The 18746-nt window shown below is 35.1% G+C and overlaps 1 protein-coding gene across 1 annotated transcript; it reads left to right on the forward strand.

The window, feature by feature from the left end:
* Window positions 1–172: 172 nt before the first annotated feature.
* LOC126816224 (ras-related protein Rab-24) lies at window positions 173–16639 on the forward strand. Its single transcript, XM_050542527.2, has 8 exons — window positions 173–307; window positions 6321–6463; window positions 7985–8053; window positions 8900–9046; window positions 9780–9879; window positions 10061–10111; window positions 10922–10978; window positions 12191–16639. Exons 2-8 carry the CDS (start codon window positions 6341–6343, stop codon window positions 12256–12258), a joined length of 615 nt encoding a protein of 204 aa, XP_050398484.1. The 5' UTR covers window positions 173–307; window positions 6321–6340; the 3' UTR covers window positions 12259–16639.
* Window positions 16640–18746: the final 2107 nt, after the last annotated feature.

An 18746-nucleotide genomic window follows, 5' to 3' on the forward strand; every position in this document is an offset into this window, starting at 1 on the left:
TTTACAACATTTGGTGCTTTTTCTCGTCATTCAAATAATTGTTGTACTTTGTTCTATATAAATATTTACAGAATGTCAATGATACTTCAGTTCGTGTTTCGTTTAAATGCTATGATGATTCTGTAATTTGCAATGACCACAAATGGAAATCCCCCAAGGGAAATAACTCTCGTTAATTTTTTTATTTATTTTTGGGATAGAATTATTGAAGTAAAACATTTATTGCATCGTAATTATTGATAATTCAGAGGACAAGATAGCCAGAGACGAAACAACTTGATCCTTGGTTCGTTTTTCACTTATTTAGGTAACTAAAATTCAATAATTTGAAATCTAAAGTCTGGGAAAAGGTGGAAAGATTTAGATAGATTGTGAGTCACTCACATCTGATAAATTAAAAGATATGTTGCCACAGTTGGCAAAGAGTATGACGACTCTCTACATGAGCCTGTTACAAGTACCACATTACGATTACAGCAAAGAAACTGCACTGCCAGAGATCATCATAGATTTGACCACTGATTTTTCTTTTAATTCTTGCCTAATTATTTCTTTACGGTACGGTACTTTTACTTTCACTTCATGATAATATATTTTATTTACACTGGTGTGATTGTAACTGTAAAACTGTAAGATTAAAGCTGGAACACAGATGAGTTATAAAGTTTTCCATGGTTAATTAAACAAAATATTAAAGCAGCTAAATCTCTAACTCAGTATCATACAAAGTCTTCGAAATTGAAAACCCAAATTATTTGTCAATTTAAATCAACATTGATGTTGTTATCTTACTGGGAAAAATGGGCTTCTGATATCCAATATTTAAGACAAAATAAACATTTTAACATTGTACCATAATGCCTTTGATTGAGACTTCTGGCAGATTTCATCGAACATAACTGATTAGAAATTACAGTAAAAACAGAAACGATTGAATGTAAATCAGTTTTATGTACATTCACATTACATTATTATATGCGTTGCGACCCATTTGTGTCAACTTCTAGGTCCCAAATATTGGCGACTTAGCTCCTTTAAAGTGTAGAAGATAATATTAGAACAATAATTACTGTTACAGCTGCCATACTTGAGATTCCTATTTTAAAGAGAATATAGTAGCATTTGGGAGATAAAATGACTCAAAGCCTCACACTCAAAACCATGATCGAGTCACATCACTGATCACAGTAGCTGTGACCCTTTTATCAATAAGATTAAATAATGTCAAATAACTTGATGATAAAAAACAACAAAAAAAACCAATTTCTTTAACTTAAAAATGTGATAGTAAAATGATACATGTAGTTGTTCAATGTTGTTGACACTTGTTCATCAGACCATGCATGTACATACATTTTTTCCCTAAAAAACTGACCGATATAGCACATCAGATCAACCAAACTAAACACTTGATTTTTATACGCCCATATTGTCGTCACTCCCGTGCGTCAGTTGATGAGCTGAATAATCCCATTGATTTCCGATTATAATCTGTGGGCATATTTTTCATCACCTGGCAACTTACATTTAAACTAAATCACAGAGGTGTAACTAAACTTGTACCATGAGCATTACTGTGAGATATGCGTCCAGTATATATCCCAGGTACATGTAGCATCGTTCCGTCCAACTCCACTGGGTCCATTCATGGGGTATTCACAAATTCAAATTATCTCCCCCTGATGATTTCATTGTCCAATGTCCATGTAGGTTAATTCTACAAACCAATCAAAAGACAATTTACATGCCAGTCTTAGCGTCTTTGTTTCTCTATCTGTTACTCTATTCATATATAAATGCCTCTTCTCGGCTGTCTAAATCATTGCCTGAGAAGCCTGAAATGAAATCGGGTTTAACGTCCTACTCTTCTGCCTCGACTTGTAGACAGGCAGTGTGCTATGAGGGAAATTTTGCCCAAACAATTCCAACTGTCAAGGGTTCTTTTACGCGCATGCCAACATGTGTACTTGCCCATCAGAACGACTAGACACCTGTCCTTGTCAGACAATCCATCCTGCAACACTGACAAGAGGTAACCAAGCCGGAAAATAACAATAGTTATTTCTTATAGTTATTTTAATGTCTAATAATACCTTATTTATGATATTATGGACAGTTAGATTTGATTAAGATTATTTACATATGAAGGGGGCATAAACAAAGGTAAAAACATAATAAACTTTAAAACTAGGAGTTAAAATTTGCTGCTGTGAGAAGAGAAAGCGGGTCAACTTCCTTTGCCATAATAAATTCAAGTTAAAATCAGGTCCAGTTGATGTTTGGTATCATCAATGAAGATAGAGAAAAAATTTGTTAGTTATTTTTCAATTTAATATGAGATGTGTGTTGTAACACCTAGGTGGGGCAGCCGGTGATTATAAATACACCAGTCAGTAATTAAAGTTGTAATCTGATGATGTTCTAATAACATGTATAATAAGATATACAAGTAACTATATAAGGTCACACCAGTTTGATTTTCTGTTGTTCAGAACAGGGCCTATTTTAAGGTTTTATTGGCAAAACACGGTTTCCAGTGTTTTAGGGTTCCGTGAAAATTTCTAGAATTTGACTTCCGATAACACAATATCACGCTTACACTTTTCTAACCAAAATATAAAAAGACACCTTTCAAATTATATATATAATTCATGTGACTATTTATTAATCAATACCCTAAAGAACAAAAAACTCACGTAGAAATGTAGCTCTGATATAGAGATTGGATACAACAGCTCAATCAGGGTGTGAATAGAGCTGTGTCTGGTTAGTTATAGATGGGAATCGTTTCAGCCTTCTAATCAGTTGATCCTCAGAAGCATGAGGTTCTTCGGGTAATTGCTTGATAGTTTTAATAAGCACATACATGTATCTTTAATGCAATCTAATTACTGTCTGAACCCATGCTTCAGTCTTCATTTATTTAAATGATATTTCACACCAACCATCTTGTGTTTGTTACATGTATTTGTTTTAACATTGTTTTCCAGGGCAGAGAGGACAAATAAAAATTCAATAATTGTTTTCCATATTATTATTTTATTGTTTATGAATCCCCCATTACTAATTACTTCTACATTGTCTTGTAGGATATGTTTTTCTCTGTTCATTACAAATGGCTCCCAAAACCATAGAATACACAATCGTGTACTGATTATAAAATGTTCACCGAGTCTTTAAAGATATTTGACGGAAATTTTCAGCATATTCCCTTTACATCATCTAGTTTTTAACTATTATAGTGAGAACTGTCAGCTCTTTATCTAATCTCCCATAATGTATCTTTAAACAAAAAAAAAGATTGGTGTGGCCTAACTCTAGACTGTTTTAATCTGTGATGTAACTCTCGTTATCAAAGTTTTATCTAAGTATTTGATAACCAACAAACCATTGCTCAAGATATATCGATACATGTTGTTTAGGTAATATTAATAATCTCATGTAACTATTTAGAAGGTGATATTGCTAGATAGACATCTTTTTTTTATCATAGTATGGAATATTAAATCTCTTCTCATATCCCGAATATACATCTACAAGAAGAGTTAATGGTTAGACTTAAATAGATAGACTAGTTGGTTCTTTGTAAAGTTTAGAGGGTGATAGTGCTTGATAGGCATCTTTTTAATCATTGTATGGAATATTTAAATCTATAAGAAAAGTTATTGGTTTATATTTTCTGTTAGACTTACATAGATGTACCGGTACTAGTTGGTTCTTTGTGAAATTTAGAAGGTGATATTGCTAGATAAACTTTTTTTTTTATCATTGTATGGGATAGTTTATATCTTCTGTTAGACTTTGTCATGTTTAAAGTTTAGAGAGTGATACTGCTTGATAGACATTTTTTTAATCAATGTATGGTATATTAAATCTGTAAGAAAAACATTTATATCTTCTGTTAAACTTACATTTACATACATGAACTAGTTGAAGAGTTGAAGAGCCCTGGGAAGAACGATCTAAGTCACTTTTTCAAAGAACCCCAGTTAATGGCACCATCTGGTAGCAAATTGTATAAGCTTTCTGTGGAACAATCAATTTCAGGTAAAAACGATCGGAGTCTCATCGAACCAAGGCCCTTCTGAAATGGCCTCCCGGACAAATACTTCCATCGTACCCTTTATTTGACCTTAATTTGGCTGAAACCTGGAAGTCTGTTGATGTACTGGTAATTATGATTCGTATTAAACATCATTTTGAAGTCGTAATTAAACCCACTTGTCATTCTGTTCGTGTCAAGCATTCTCGTCCAAAAGTCTGTTTTGCTTTGATGCGAAAAGACAAAAATCGTTCTTCCCCTGGACTCTTCAGTTTAAATGGTGATATTGCTAGATAGCCATTTTTTTTATGACAGTAAGAATTGTCTTCAGTAAGACAGTTGCTTTCTTGTTAAAGTTTTTGTAAAGTAATTATTTTTATCTATGTAAGGTCAGTATTAGATTAGTACAAGATATTTATTTACATGTCCATTAGGTCGGCCTAAAACTAGTAATTAACCCCTTAACTGTGTAATTAATTTGACGTTAACTACCCCCTATTGCGTAATTAATTTGACGAAAATGTCATATTTGGGCCTATTTTTTCCTGAATACAAATTTGAGTGGTCTTAAACCAAAATAAAACTAACAGTAAATAGAGTTGACTCCCTTCAAATAGATTCATCGACCAGGCGTAATAATATGTCCTGCACAATGCCGAGATCGTGTTCGAAGAATAGGTTGGGGAAAATACCTCCAGGGCGTTATATTACGTCCTACACACGGTGAGTTGCAGTTGTCCAGGACGTTATATAACGTCCTACGCAGTTAAGGGGTTAAATGGTCTGGGCTTTCAAACAAATAAACTTGGCGGGCCACGGTAGGTACAGCACTGGTACAGAGAAATGGAGTTTAACATCCACTAGACACAAACTAGGTCATTTCGGGACTTACATATGGTTCAATTTTATTTCAATAATTCGCTTGCACTTAGGGGTCTTTAGCAGTGGGAGGAAACAGGAGGACCCGGAGAAAACCCACGGCGACCCTACTAATTATCACGTACAAGCAGAGAATCGAAATCACACCACTTGACTCATAGACAGATCTTATGATCTAACTCGTACATGTTAAACAACTAGACCATCCTCACACCCCTCACGAGTTCATCAGTAACCAGAAGTTCCTAGGTTTGATCTTAGTGCTAGCAAAGTAAAAGCATCTAGTTGTTTGGATGATATGAAAAACTGAGGTCCTGTTTAGACTAAAAAACACAACACAATTTATATGGAAAACAATCACTGGTTTATACACATATAGCACGACGTTTCAACACGTATTCTCTTATCGTTATCAAGTACAAATGTTTAGACTATTGGCAGCACTTTAAAGATCCACTCACACTTAGTTGGAAAATGACATAAGAGAAGTGCCAATGTCAGAACAAAATATACCTCATAGCGCACTGCATGGCATCTGCCTATCTTCATTAGCCTGGTTGGTGCAGCATAGTCAGGTGTTAAACTCACATTTCATTTCATTTAATACTTTATAGATTACTGTCTAGTCTGATTACAGTCTTACAATCTGCAGATAAATCCAAGATGGTGGCTGTTGATCTAATATCTTGAATATCTCTGAAACTATTGAGTTAAGACATTGTAAATGTATTATGGACAGGAGATCGATAAAATGACATGTTATGACGTTAATGTGTCGTCTCGACCAAGGCATATCAGATTTTAGAGTTCAGCCATTATACTATGGCTAGAATCGAACCTCATATTATTTATATTTTATTTTAGAGTCTAGCCATCATACTCTGTTTTATATTTTTGAGTCTAACCATCATACTATGTTATATATACATGTATTAGTTTAACAATCATATTCATACTATGTTTTATATATTAAAGTCTAACCATCATACTATGTTTTATATTTTAGAGTCTAACCATCATACTATGTTTTATATTTTAGAGTCTAACCATTATACTATGTTTTATATTTTAGAGTCTAACCACCATAGGGCCTACTCTGTTTTATATTTTAGAATTTAACCATCATACTATGTTTTAGAGTTTAACAATCATACCATGTTTTATATATTAAAGTCTAACCATGATGGTTTGTTTTGTATTTTTATTATGTTTTACATTTTAGAGACTAACCATCATAGTATTTTTATTTTAGAGTCTAACCATCAGAGTATGTTTTATATTTTAGAGTCTAACCATTTCATACATGTATTTTAGAGTCTCACCATTATATATTTTAGAGTGTAACCATCATACTATGATTTATGTTTTAGAGTACAGTATATTATATTTTATATTTTAGAGTATATATGATGAATTGCAATGAGTGGTAATAAGATAGATATTAAAGTGGTATTATTGGGCAAATCGTACGCTGGTAAAACTTGTCTGGTAGAACGATATCTACATGAGAGATTTAATGGAGAAACTGTCCCATATCAAAACGTAAGTAAATCTGTATAACTACTGATATTCTTTATATCAGAAGATTGGGAGAAACCCCACATGGTTAGTCTTTAGACCCCATTTCATGCATTCATTCCATACACCTCTGGGGGACAAAAGCTGAATGCTTAGCATGTGTGTGCTGCAAAATAAGGTCTGTCATTGAGTCAACTGTCATGGTTTCGATTCCCCAGTTGTACGTGACAAGGAGTAGGGTCGCTTGTCTAACCTCGTGGTTTTTCTCCAGATCCCCTGGTTTCCTCCCACTGCTAAAGACCCCTATGCGCAAGCGAATTAAAATAAAATTGAACTATGTGTTAGTCCCGAAATGACCTAGTTGTGTCGAGTGGATGTTAAACCCCATTTCTCCCTTTCTCTCATACACCTCTACCGAATGAACCAAAGGGAATAAGGGAATTCCCCATAGCAAAGTCAATAGAAAGTATATTTAAAGGAGACAAGCCTCTAAATCAATAACATCCACAGTCTTCGACTTTGCAAACACGTCTTATTGGTCAATTTAAATCAACATTGATGTTGTTATCTTACCATGAAAAGATGGGCTTACGGATATTCAATAGTTAAGACAAAATGAACATTTTAAAATTGGAACACAAACTGCATGCCAGTATGCCTGAATGCTTTCGAGTGCCATTTGTATTGAAGCGACTCGATGAATGAGGTTAAACATACCCCAGTGTAGACTAGAATAACCAAACGCCAAAGACAGCCATTCAATTTGAGACTCTTCGCGTATTTCGCCGAACATAACTGATTAGAAATTACAGTAAAAACAGAAACGATTGAATGTAATTCAGTTTATATACATTCATATTACAGTATTATATGCATTGCAACCCATTTGTGTCAATTTCTAGTTGCCAAACAACAGCGATTTTCCTCCTTTAAACTCGTGACACCAGTATAGAACAATCTAGGTGTCTCCTGATATACATGTACAAACAAAACAATCACAAAAACATCCCTGCTACATATCTTATTAAATATAGCAGGAAAACTAGACAGATATCACATTTCTTTATTTATACTTCTCCTTCCTTATAAACTTTACAAAACAAATAATACTGTTTAGAATTTTTACTTCTTTATGGGCAAATCAAATTAATATTTTTATTATTAAGAATTTTTAGATAGCTCCATTTCCACAATGGATCGTGTTCGATCTCTACATTGGCCGAGAAAGTTCATCAGGATTTTCCGATGTGGTTTCCCCTTGTCAGTGGTGCAAGACAGCTGTTAAGTTGTTCGGATGGGATGAAAAACGAGGTCCTGTGTACACATTGACGTGCATGTAAAAGATCCCTTGACAGTTGGAATTCAATAAAAGAGTAGGCTGTAGTGCTGCTGTCCCGGCAAAATTTCCCTCATAGCACACTGTATGTTGTTTGCCTGTCTTCATTAACCCAGTCAGAGTAGAACAGTAGGATGTTAAACCCCATTTCATTTCATTTTTTCCAAATTATGATTTTGATAATTAATTATTTTAATTAATTATTTTAGACAATAGGTGCTGCATTTGGAGCCAAGAAAGTTGATGTTAATGGAAAGAAAATAGTGATGGGAATATGGGTAGGTATCAGTTCTATTTGTCTGTACTACTCATACTATAGTAGCTGTTTGAATCTGGGAGGAGTAGGGTCGCCTGTCCAACCTCATGGGTTTTCTCCGGGTCCTCCGGTTTCCTTCCACTGCTAAAGACCCCTATGCTCAAGCGAATTATTGAAATTAAATTAAAACCATATGTTAGTCCCGAAATGACCTAATTTGTGTCGAGTGGACGTTAAACCCCATTTCTCTCTCTCTCTGTTTGAATCTGGGAGCCACGGTGGCTCAGTGAGTAAGATATTGGCTCGCTAACCTTCTTCCTTCATCATAATAAAATCAAGTTAAAACAGGACAATCTGGTTAAAACACAGATCCTATTTCGTTTCTTTTTTATAGTTCAAAATTTCATTTTACTTGTCTTTACTACACTATGATCTGGAAGAGTTGTTAGTTAACCTGTGTTCTGGATGATGTTAGGGATTAGCCAATGAAACGGTCTGTTACGGCAAGTTTTTGTCGTCAGGAGCACGGAACTGTGGGTAAATCACTACAAAACATCAACGCTGATTGATTAATCAATGTCTGAGGTCATAAGGTCAAAAGCCGCTGGTATGACACCTCACATGACCTTCCACTATCACTGGTCAGATCTTCATGTAGTGTAGGCCGTCGAAAGTATAAAAAACAAAACGAAATATAGATCTGTATTTTAATCAGATTGGACATCAATTAGCAGTCGGGTCACACGAATTGCATTGAATTAACTTGCTATAATCTCGCCATTCTAGGCTAACACAGGGATTTATTCTGTGACTTCATGATTAGTTCTCTAAGTTCATGACAAGTTTATTTGTTGATTTTATTTTACAGGACACAGCAGGTAGTGAACGCTATGAATCAATGAGTAGGATATATTATAGAAATGCCAAAGCAGCCATTTTATGTTTTGATTTAACAGATAAATCCAGTTTCGATCGAATCCGATTTTGGATTGGAGAATTACAAACTCATGAAGAGGTAGATTTATTATATTATTCGAAATCAAACTATCAAGCTCCATCCTCCTGGAGTTATGGGAAAATATCGATCTAACGAGAACATAGGTTCATTTGTTTATAATGAGAACTCCAGGGATTGTGGGTCCATTCTCTGTCTAACTCAGTGGGGTGGGGGGTCGTTTTGAGAACACCAGTGTTTGTTTATCTGTGTAACAGGAACACTAGGGTTGAGGAGGGTGGGGATGGCATCCCCCTTTGTCTAACAAGAACACCATTTTACAAGAATGCTAGGGTATGGCCTGTGTGTAATGCATGACATATATTTGATATATTTACAGGGGTGTAAGATATATATTTGATATATTTACAGGGGTGTAAGATATATTTGATATATTTACAGGGGTGTAAGATATATATTTGATATATTTTCAGTGATGTAAGATATATATTTGATATATTTACAGGGGTGTAAGATATATATTTGATATATTTACAGGGGTGTAAAATATATATTTGATATATTTACAGGGATGTAAGATATATATTTGATATATTTACAGGGGTGTAAGATATATATTTGATATATTTTCAGTGATTTAAGATATATATTTGATATATTTTCAGTGATGTAAGATATATTTTTGATATATTTTCAGTGATGTAAGATATATATTTGATATATTTTCAGTGATGTAAGATATATATTTGATATATTTACAGGGGTGTAAGATATATATTTGATATATTTACAGGGGTGTAAGATATATCTTTGTGCTACAAAGAAAGATATAGTCGATGCTGACCCAAACACAAGAGATGTGAATGAAAATGAGGCTCAAGCTTTAGCAAAAGGTACGTATCGTTTTAGGGAGATGTTAATTGTAGGCCGTTTGGGGAGGTTTGGGTGTTTCCGGAGTCCATAAGGGCCGCTTTATATAAATGACAATTTTGGGGAATACTAACCCCAACCCTTTTTAGTAGACTGAACTTGTATATTAATTATTTATATTAATTATCAGTGATTTGATTCCAGATGTAATGGCTGAATTATATGAAACGTCCAGTAAAACTGGAGAAAATATAAGTAAGTTGAATTAATTTTACACTTAAATATGTGCATACTAACTCTCCTTATACATACATACATACTAACTCTCCTTATACATACATACATACTAACTCTCATTATACATACATACATACTAACTCTCCTTATACATACATACTAACTCTCATTATACATACATACATACATACTAACTCTCATTATACATACATACATACATACATACATAATATTATTTTAGTTCCTGTGTTTTATTTCAGATGAATTATTGTCTGTTCTCTTCTAAAATCATTTTATGTCCCCATTTCTTTTAATAAAATGTCATGCTTCCCCCTTGTCAGTGGTACAGGCCTGACAAGGACCAGTCTAGTCATCCAGATGGAACAAAAACCGAGGAACAAAATACACATTCTTGTGCATGGAAAAAATAAAAATTTTGACAGTTGGAATTTGAAATAAGGGTAGACAGAAACGCTGCTGTCGAGACAAAAGCACACTGTTTTCATTTGTTCGATGGGGGAGGGGGGGTACGAGCACATCATTGGGTCAAGTGGCGCGGTTTCGATTCCCCACTTATTCGTGACAAGGAGTAGGGTCGCCTGTCCAACTTAGTGGGTTTTCTCCAGGTCCTCTCACAGCTAAAGACCCCTACCTGCAACCAAATTATTGAAATAAAATTGAACCATATGTTAGTCCCGAAATGACCTTGTTTTTGTCGAGTGGACGTTAAACCCCATTTCTCTCTCAGGTTATGTAGCACAAAAGTCATTATTTAAGAACGATTCATATTATATTTTATATAATGTTTAATTTCTTTCTGTATTTTAGATGAATTATTTATGGCAATAGCTGAATATTATTTGGCAACTGTGAAAACCACCGAAGGTAAACACGTGCACACTTTAAAATATGTTAAAATAATGGGTCAATGCTAATAAATTTCACATTCTTTGTAAAACAAGGGGAGGGTGACCGAATAGTGCAAGACCTAAGCTTTAGATCATAAGGTCTGTCATTGAGTCAAATGGCGTGGCTTCAAGACAAGGATTAGGGTTGTCTGTCCGACGCAAATTATTAAATTAAATCATGTGTTAGTCCCAAAATAACCTAGTTTGTGTCAAGTGGACGTTAGACTTCATTTCTATCTTTTCTTCAGAAGGTCTGTCATTGAGTCAAGTAGAGTGGTTTCGATTCCTTGCTTGTACATGTATGTGACAAGTAGTAGGTTCGCCTGTCCAACCTCATGGGTTTTCTCCGGGTCCTCCTGTTTCCGCCCACTGTTAAAGAACCCTACGCACAAGCAAATTATTAAAATAGAGTTGAACCATGTGCTAGTCCCTAGTCCTGAAATTACCTAGTTTGTATGGAGTGGACATTAAACCTCTCTCTCTCTCTCTCCCTCTATCTCTCTCTCTCTCTCTCTCCCCCCCCCCCCCCAACCCAAATTATGAACAACTGAAGTTATAATCCATGTGGAACTGACCTACTTTATAATTGTCAGTCAATTATAATTTCGAACAATTAAAACTTAAAATAATAGAAACAACTAAAATTATAGTTTTTATTAGTAAAAGCACTTAAAGCACTTAAAACTCTTAAAACAAGTATTAACTAAATAATTGGGGTACTGCTAAAAACTGACACATACTTTGGAAAGAATATCTTATTGATAAAAGAGGTAAAAAACATTATTACAAAATTTTGAAGTAAAAACCTTGGACTAGGTTTGTTTGTTTGATTTTTATCTGTATATTTTAAAGGGGTGGGTTGCCGAATCGTAGCTAGCCCAAAAATGTTGGTGTGAGGTGGGGGAAAGGGTTGGCAAGGGTTTCTGGGGACGTGGATGTACCTGCTGTCATTGAGTGGTTTTGATTCCCCGCTTGTACATGACAAGGAATAGGTTGCCGGTCCTATCTTGTGGGTTTTCTCTGTATCCTTGGGTTTCCCCCCCCCACTACTTCCCCCACTAGTTTGTGTCTAGTGGATGTTAAACCTCATTTCTCTCTTTCTCTTTCTTTGGCCAAATGTTTATCTATAACAAACAATGGTCACTCAACATTTGTATATTTTCAGTTAATTGTATTTGTATATTTTTAGTTAAAGAAGAAATGATCTATCTAAATGAAGTCAAGAAACGGTTACCATGTTCATGTAAAAGTACCTAAAGATGCGTGGAATGATTTTAGTTTTGTTATTTTAAATTTGATTTTTATAAAGAAAGGGTAAAAGATGAAATTGTTAGGCCAGAAATAATCTGATTCCTGGATTATTTCACATCAGTTAAAATTGGCCGTATGACCTGTTTTTATTTCAAAAAGTAAAAAATAAAAACAGTATCATTAATTAGATGTTTTACCTTGGTTACAGGAAGTAGCTCTTTAAAAAGAAAATGATTTGAATCTAGAAATGTTGCTTGTAGGCTCATTTATCAAGTAGGCAACCCAGATAAATTGATAATTGATACATTCCTATGAGATAAATGATACTGGATAATCATACATTCTATAAACAACATGAGATAAATGATACTGGATAATCATATATTCTATAAACAACATAAGATAAATGATACTGGATAATCATATATTCTATAAACAACATAAGATAAATGATACTGGATAATCATACATTCTATAAACAACATGAGATAAATGTAGAGTCTTAAAATGTGATGTTTGTGAGAAGTCATTTAGCCCAGTAGTGATCCTTCAGATTTTTTGTTCAGAGTTGGATGACCGAGTGGTTAGCAAATGCACGCTGTATCATAAGGTCTGTCATTGAGTCAACTGGAGTGGTTTTGATTCCCTGGTTGTACGTGACAAGGAGTAGGGTCGTCTGTCCAACCTCGTGGGTTTTCTCCGGGTCCTCCGGTTTCCTCCCACTGCTAAAGACCCCTACGCGCAAGTTAATTATTGAAATAAAATTGAACCATGTGTTAGTCCCAAAATGACCTAGTTTGTGTCAAATGGACATTAAACCCCATTTCTCTCTGTCAGATTCTTTGTAAGTATTGTCTGAGAACCAGAATAATTTTTGTGTATGGCCTTAACTTGATTGGTGTGTTGTGTTTTACGGATCAAAAGCAACTGATCAAATTCTGCTTCATTTTATTCTATAGAGCTTACTCCATCAATATCTGGATATTAAACCCCATCTGTAGTTTGTTTGTATATTTTTATTGTTTTTATATAATATTCATGTATAGGCCATCATACTTATTTATTCCTGTGAAGACAGGGTTGCAGGCATTACTGACGTTGGTGGTCATACTTTTTGAAAATGGAATTGGCAATTTAGGGGCAGTGGGTGGGGCGCAGTCAGTCAGACTGCCATACTGAATTAATTTGTAAAGATGATTATAATAAACCAGTGATTGTGGTCCTATATAACTGTGTTAGTTCTGGTACGTGTTCTGGTACAAGCAATAAGAAATAATTAACAAAGTAGTAATGGGTGTTTCTGAAGAATCAAACTTCAAATTTGTGTGGCCTTAGGATTACCATGATTGGACCTGAACATGTTTAACCAATAATAGAAAATAAACCACAAAATCATGTTAGAAAACGTTTTGAACAAAGAAAGTTTGGTATGTATTTACTGGCTCTAATGGGTCGTAGACTCTTAAACCCCATCATAAAACAAATTATTATATTTATGACATAATGTGATCAATGAAAGTTTGTATTAAACATACATAATGCAAGAGCTAAATCTGCCTATTGCAGGTCTTTCTTTAGGCCTGAAATGTTATCTAAATTATTAATTAGACATTAATTAACTTATCCAGACCATAATCAACTCTCGTTGACATCTTATGTGTCGGATTTTCACTGGATTTGAATCCGATCTGCTGCTCAACGCTCATTGATGATTAAATCCCCCCAAAAATTTTTTTTATCATAACGACTTTAGTAATGATGATCGAGGTTAGGCCTAACATTCAATCGATAATATATCAGTTCATAGTTGATCAATTTGACTGAAATTTTCAGCAAATTACCTTTACATTATTTAGTTTTTAATTATTATAGTGAGAACTGTCAGCTCTTTATCTAATCTTCCATAATGTATCGTTAATAATCCTAATGGGTCAGTAGTCCCCATCATGAACAAATAATTATCTTTATGATATCAATAACTGTATATATTTATTGTTTGTATGTATATATATATATACCATTTGATGCATGTATATATAATTATATTGATTGTATTAATTTGTCACAATCCTTGTTATAACCTATGTACAGGTCTTTTCTAAAATAGGAGTGGGGTGGGTTGTTGAGTTATCAATTTTCATTCTGGTGGGGGAGCTGGGGCGGAGATCAGGTCCATTTGAGGAAGAGATCGGGTTGGATTGATGAGGAGATCAGATCGACTGAGGAGGAGATCAGATCGGTCGAGTAGGAGATCAGATCGGTTGAGTAAGAGATCAGATCGGTTGAGTAGGAGATCAGATCAGTCAAGTAGGAGATCCGATCAGTTGAGTGGGAGATCAGATCAGTTGAGTAGGAGATCAAATCGGTTGAGGAAGAGATCAGATTAACAAGGAGTATGGTTAGAATTCGAATCCTGTGGGTTCTCTGATCTTGTACTGCTAAAGTCTCCTGCACAGCATTAAAATAAAATATACCATATGATCGAATTTATGTTTGTCTGACTTCCGGTATGATTTCCCCTTGTCAGTGGTGCAGAACAGAGGGCCTGACAAGGGCAGATGTCTAGTTGTTTGGATGAAACGAAAAACCAAGGTCCCATGTACACATGGAATTTGATATAAGAGTAGGCCATAGTGTTGCTGTCCGGGCCAAATTTCCCTCATTGCACACTGTTTGGTGTTATATTGCATATGTCCGTCTTTATTAGACCAGTTGGAGCAGAACAGTAGATCTTTAAACCCCATTTCATTTTTGTATGTCTGACAAATAAAAAACATCATTCCAGACATTGGTGTTTATGAATTCTCTTCTTCAAAAAACAACTGTCAAGGGTTTTTCTTCATGCCCATGAACATGTTCACAGAACATTACTTATTCCCATCCTAATGACTAGACGCTGCTCCTGGCTAGCCCCCACCCACCCACCCACCCATTCCTCTATCATTTAGTTTTAGAAAAGATACTAGTACAATATATTTGTAAATTTTATTTCATTTCCACAATTATTGTTATAATATATATATTGGATATAAATGTACCATAAATATAGATTTATTTTTTTGCTGAATTTTGTGAATTATATTTTAAGATATATTGCCATAGAACATAGGAAAAAAAACAGTATCGTGAGGAGTAGCTTTAATTATTAAATCTAAAAATGAATATTAAAATAAAAGTAAAATGCTAGTCAAAACAGCTTGATAACAATGTTAAGATTTATTTTTATATGTCCACATTTTCATGTGGAAGTATGTCATCGTCGCCTCTGCCCATCCACAGTTTGTTTGTGGACTCTCTACAAGTCACAATTTTTATCCGATTTTGACGAAACTTGAAATACATGTTCCTTTCGATATTGGCATGTAGCGGACCGGACGGAACCGTAAACTTCATGGATTATGGCCCCTGGTTGTACTAAAAAATATGTTTTTAGCTTGTGGACACTCTAAGAGGTCACAATTTTTATCAAATTTTTATGAAACTTAAAATATATATTCTTAACCTAAACATCTGGGTTCCTTTCAATACTTGTGCGTATTGGACCATAACTTCCTGGATTATGGCCCTTGATTGTCTGAAAAATTGCTTTTTTTTAGCTTGTGGGCACTCTAGAGGTCACATTTTTTATCAAATTTTTATGACACTTAAAATATATGTTCATAGCCTAAAGATCTGTGTTCCTTTCAATACTTGTGCGTATCTGACCATAACTTCTTGGATTATGGCCCCTTTTTGTCACTCCAGAGGTCACAATTTTTATTAAATTTTTATGAAACTTAAAATATATGTTCATATCCTAAAGATCTGTGTTCCTTTCGATACTTGTGTGTATCGGACCATAACTTCCTGGATTATGTCCCCTGATTGTACTAAAAATCGCTTTTTTTTGGCTTGTTCTCTGCCCATCTCTTGCAAAATGTGGGCATATCTTGCATGGCAACTGCTTGTTATTATCTATGTTCAGCTTATCAGCGCAAATTGTTTCAATGGGATTAATTGTAATTCAACTTGATAAGCACAAATTGTTTCAATGGTATTAATTGTAATTCAATTTATCAGTGCAAATTGTTTCAATGGAATTAATTGTAATTCAACTTGTCAGCTCAAATTGTTTCATTTGTAATAATTGTAATTCAATTTGTCCTCACAAATTGTTTCAATGGTATTAATTGTAATTCAACTTGTCAGCGCAAATTGTTTTAATGGTATTAATTGTAATTCAACTTATCAGCGCAAATTGTTTCAATGGGATTAATTGTAATCCAACTTGTCAGCGCACATTGTTTCAATAGGATTAATTGTCATTCAACTTGTCAGTGCAAATTGTTTCAATGGGATTTAGTAAATGAACTGGAAATACACAGAATACAATTCTATGGAATACAAATATATGTACTGCTTATTATTGAGTTAGCTAAGTGGGTAAGACGCTGGCTCGCTAGCCTGGAGGTCGGGTGTTTGATCCCTGCATTGGCTGAGAAAGTTCATCCAGATTTTCCGGCGTGGTTTCCCCTTGTCAGTGATGCAGGACGGAGGGCCTGACAAGGACAGCTGTTTAGTCGTTCTGATGGGACGAAAAACCGAGGTCAGTTGGAATTCGATATAAGAGTAGGCCGTAGTGTCGCTGCCCGAGCAAAATTTCCCTCATAGCACACTGTATGGTGTATGCCCGTCTTCATTAGCCCAGTTTAGGAGCAGAACAGTAGGACATTAAACCCCATTTCATTTCATTTATTATTGAGTGACATTACGACTAGGCTTTTCTAGTCTTTATCAAATACACAGGTGGTTCTCTTTTATCAAGGAAATGATGCAATATTGAATAGGATGGGACAATATATACATGTAAAAACAACAAATGTAGACTGTGGCTGTCAGAAGACTCGCAACCTATTTTTTTAAACCAGCCTTTAATAGAAACCTCTTGGGGCTTTTATATCTTAAAATCATTGTATCCGCAAAAAAATCAGGGTTTTTAAAGTGATAGAGTAAATTTAGTAAAAATGGCCCCAAGGTTTGGTATCAATGAAATTGTGGGGATTACACTTTAGATCATAAGGTCTGTCATTGAGTCCATTGGCGTAGGGAGTCAGTGTGGCTAAGTGGGTAAGATGCTGGCTCAGTAGCCTGGAGGTTGCGTGTTCTATCCTTGCATTAGCCTAGAAAGTTCATCGGAAATTTACAACATGGTTTCCCCTTGTCAATGTTGCAGGACGTAGGGCCTTACAAGGATAGCTGTTTTGTCATTCGGATGAGACAAAAAACCAAGGTCCCATGTATAAATTGGCTTGCACATGAAACACCCCTTGGCAGTTCGAATTTGACATAAGAGTAGGCCATAGTGCCGCTGCCAGGGCAAAATTTCACTCATAGCACACTGTATGGCGTATGCCTGTCTTCATTAGCCCAATCGGAGCAGAACAGTTAAACCACATTTCATTTACATTGTCATGGTTTCAATCCCACACCTGTACGTACACTGGACATGGAGAAGGGTCGCCTGCCTAACCAGGTGGGTTTTCTCCGAGTGTTCTGAAATTAAGCGAATTATTGGTTTAAACAGTATTTATTTAAAAAATATTGTTCAATATAAAGGCATAAAGAATAGGATACAAAAAGAAGCCAAATAGACCTATATTAATAGGGGGGTTGTGTGTCCGATTGGTTAGCACGTGCACTGTATCATAGGTCTGTCGTTGAGTCAACTGGCATGGTTTCAATTCCCCGGTTGTACGTGACAAGGAGTAGGGTCACCTGTCCAACCTCGTGGGTTTTCTCCAGGTCCTCCGGTTTTCTCCCACTGCTAAAGACCCATACACACAAGTGAATTACTGAAATAAAATTTAACCATATGTTAGTCCTGAAATGACCTGGTTTGTGCCGAGTGGACGTTAAACACCCATTTCTCTCTCTTTCTCTCTCTTTTTTAATTAACAAGTAATAATTAACCCGTTGTAATTTAGCCGAAAGCCGATTGATTTATGATACCATAGTGGCCGGTTTATTGTTTTAAATCGGCTAGATTTAACATCATTCAACTAAAGCCGACAAAAACAGCCGATTAAGAACAGTGTGTTAAACCCATTTCTCACTCTCTTGCTCCAACAATGAGTGTGTAAACAAATATTTTCCTGTAGATGTCTTTTATATATTCCTTTAAGATCGATATTGTTGTGTATTATCGGGGACCAATGCATTAATTTTTGTAAATTTCTTTTGATTCGGGGGAGGGGGGGGGGATCTAGTGGTTTAACGTGCGTTTGAAATCATAAAGTCTGTCACTGAGTTAAGTGGCATGCTTTCGATTGTGGGTTTTTCCGGTTTCCTCAAAAGATCCCTACGAGCAAGCAAATTATAGAAATAAAATTGAACCAGACAGTGACAAAACAGCATACTCTTACATTGAATTCCAAATACCAAGAGACCTTTTACGTGCACACCAATGTGTCCACGAGACCTCTTAGTTTTTGTCTTATCCGAACGACTATACGTTG

This window comes from Patella vulgata, chromosome 3 (assembly GCF_932274485.2).
Source record: "Patella vulgata chromosome 3, xgPatVulg1.2, whole genome shotgun sequence".
In the NCBI taxonomy this organism is placed as follows: Eukaryota; Metazoa; Mollusca; class Gastropoda; family Patellidae; genus Patella; species Patella vulgata.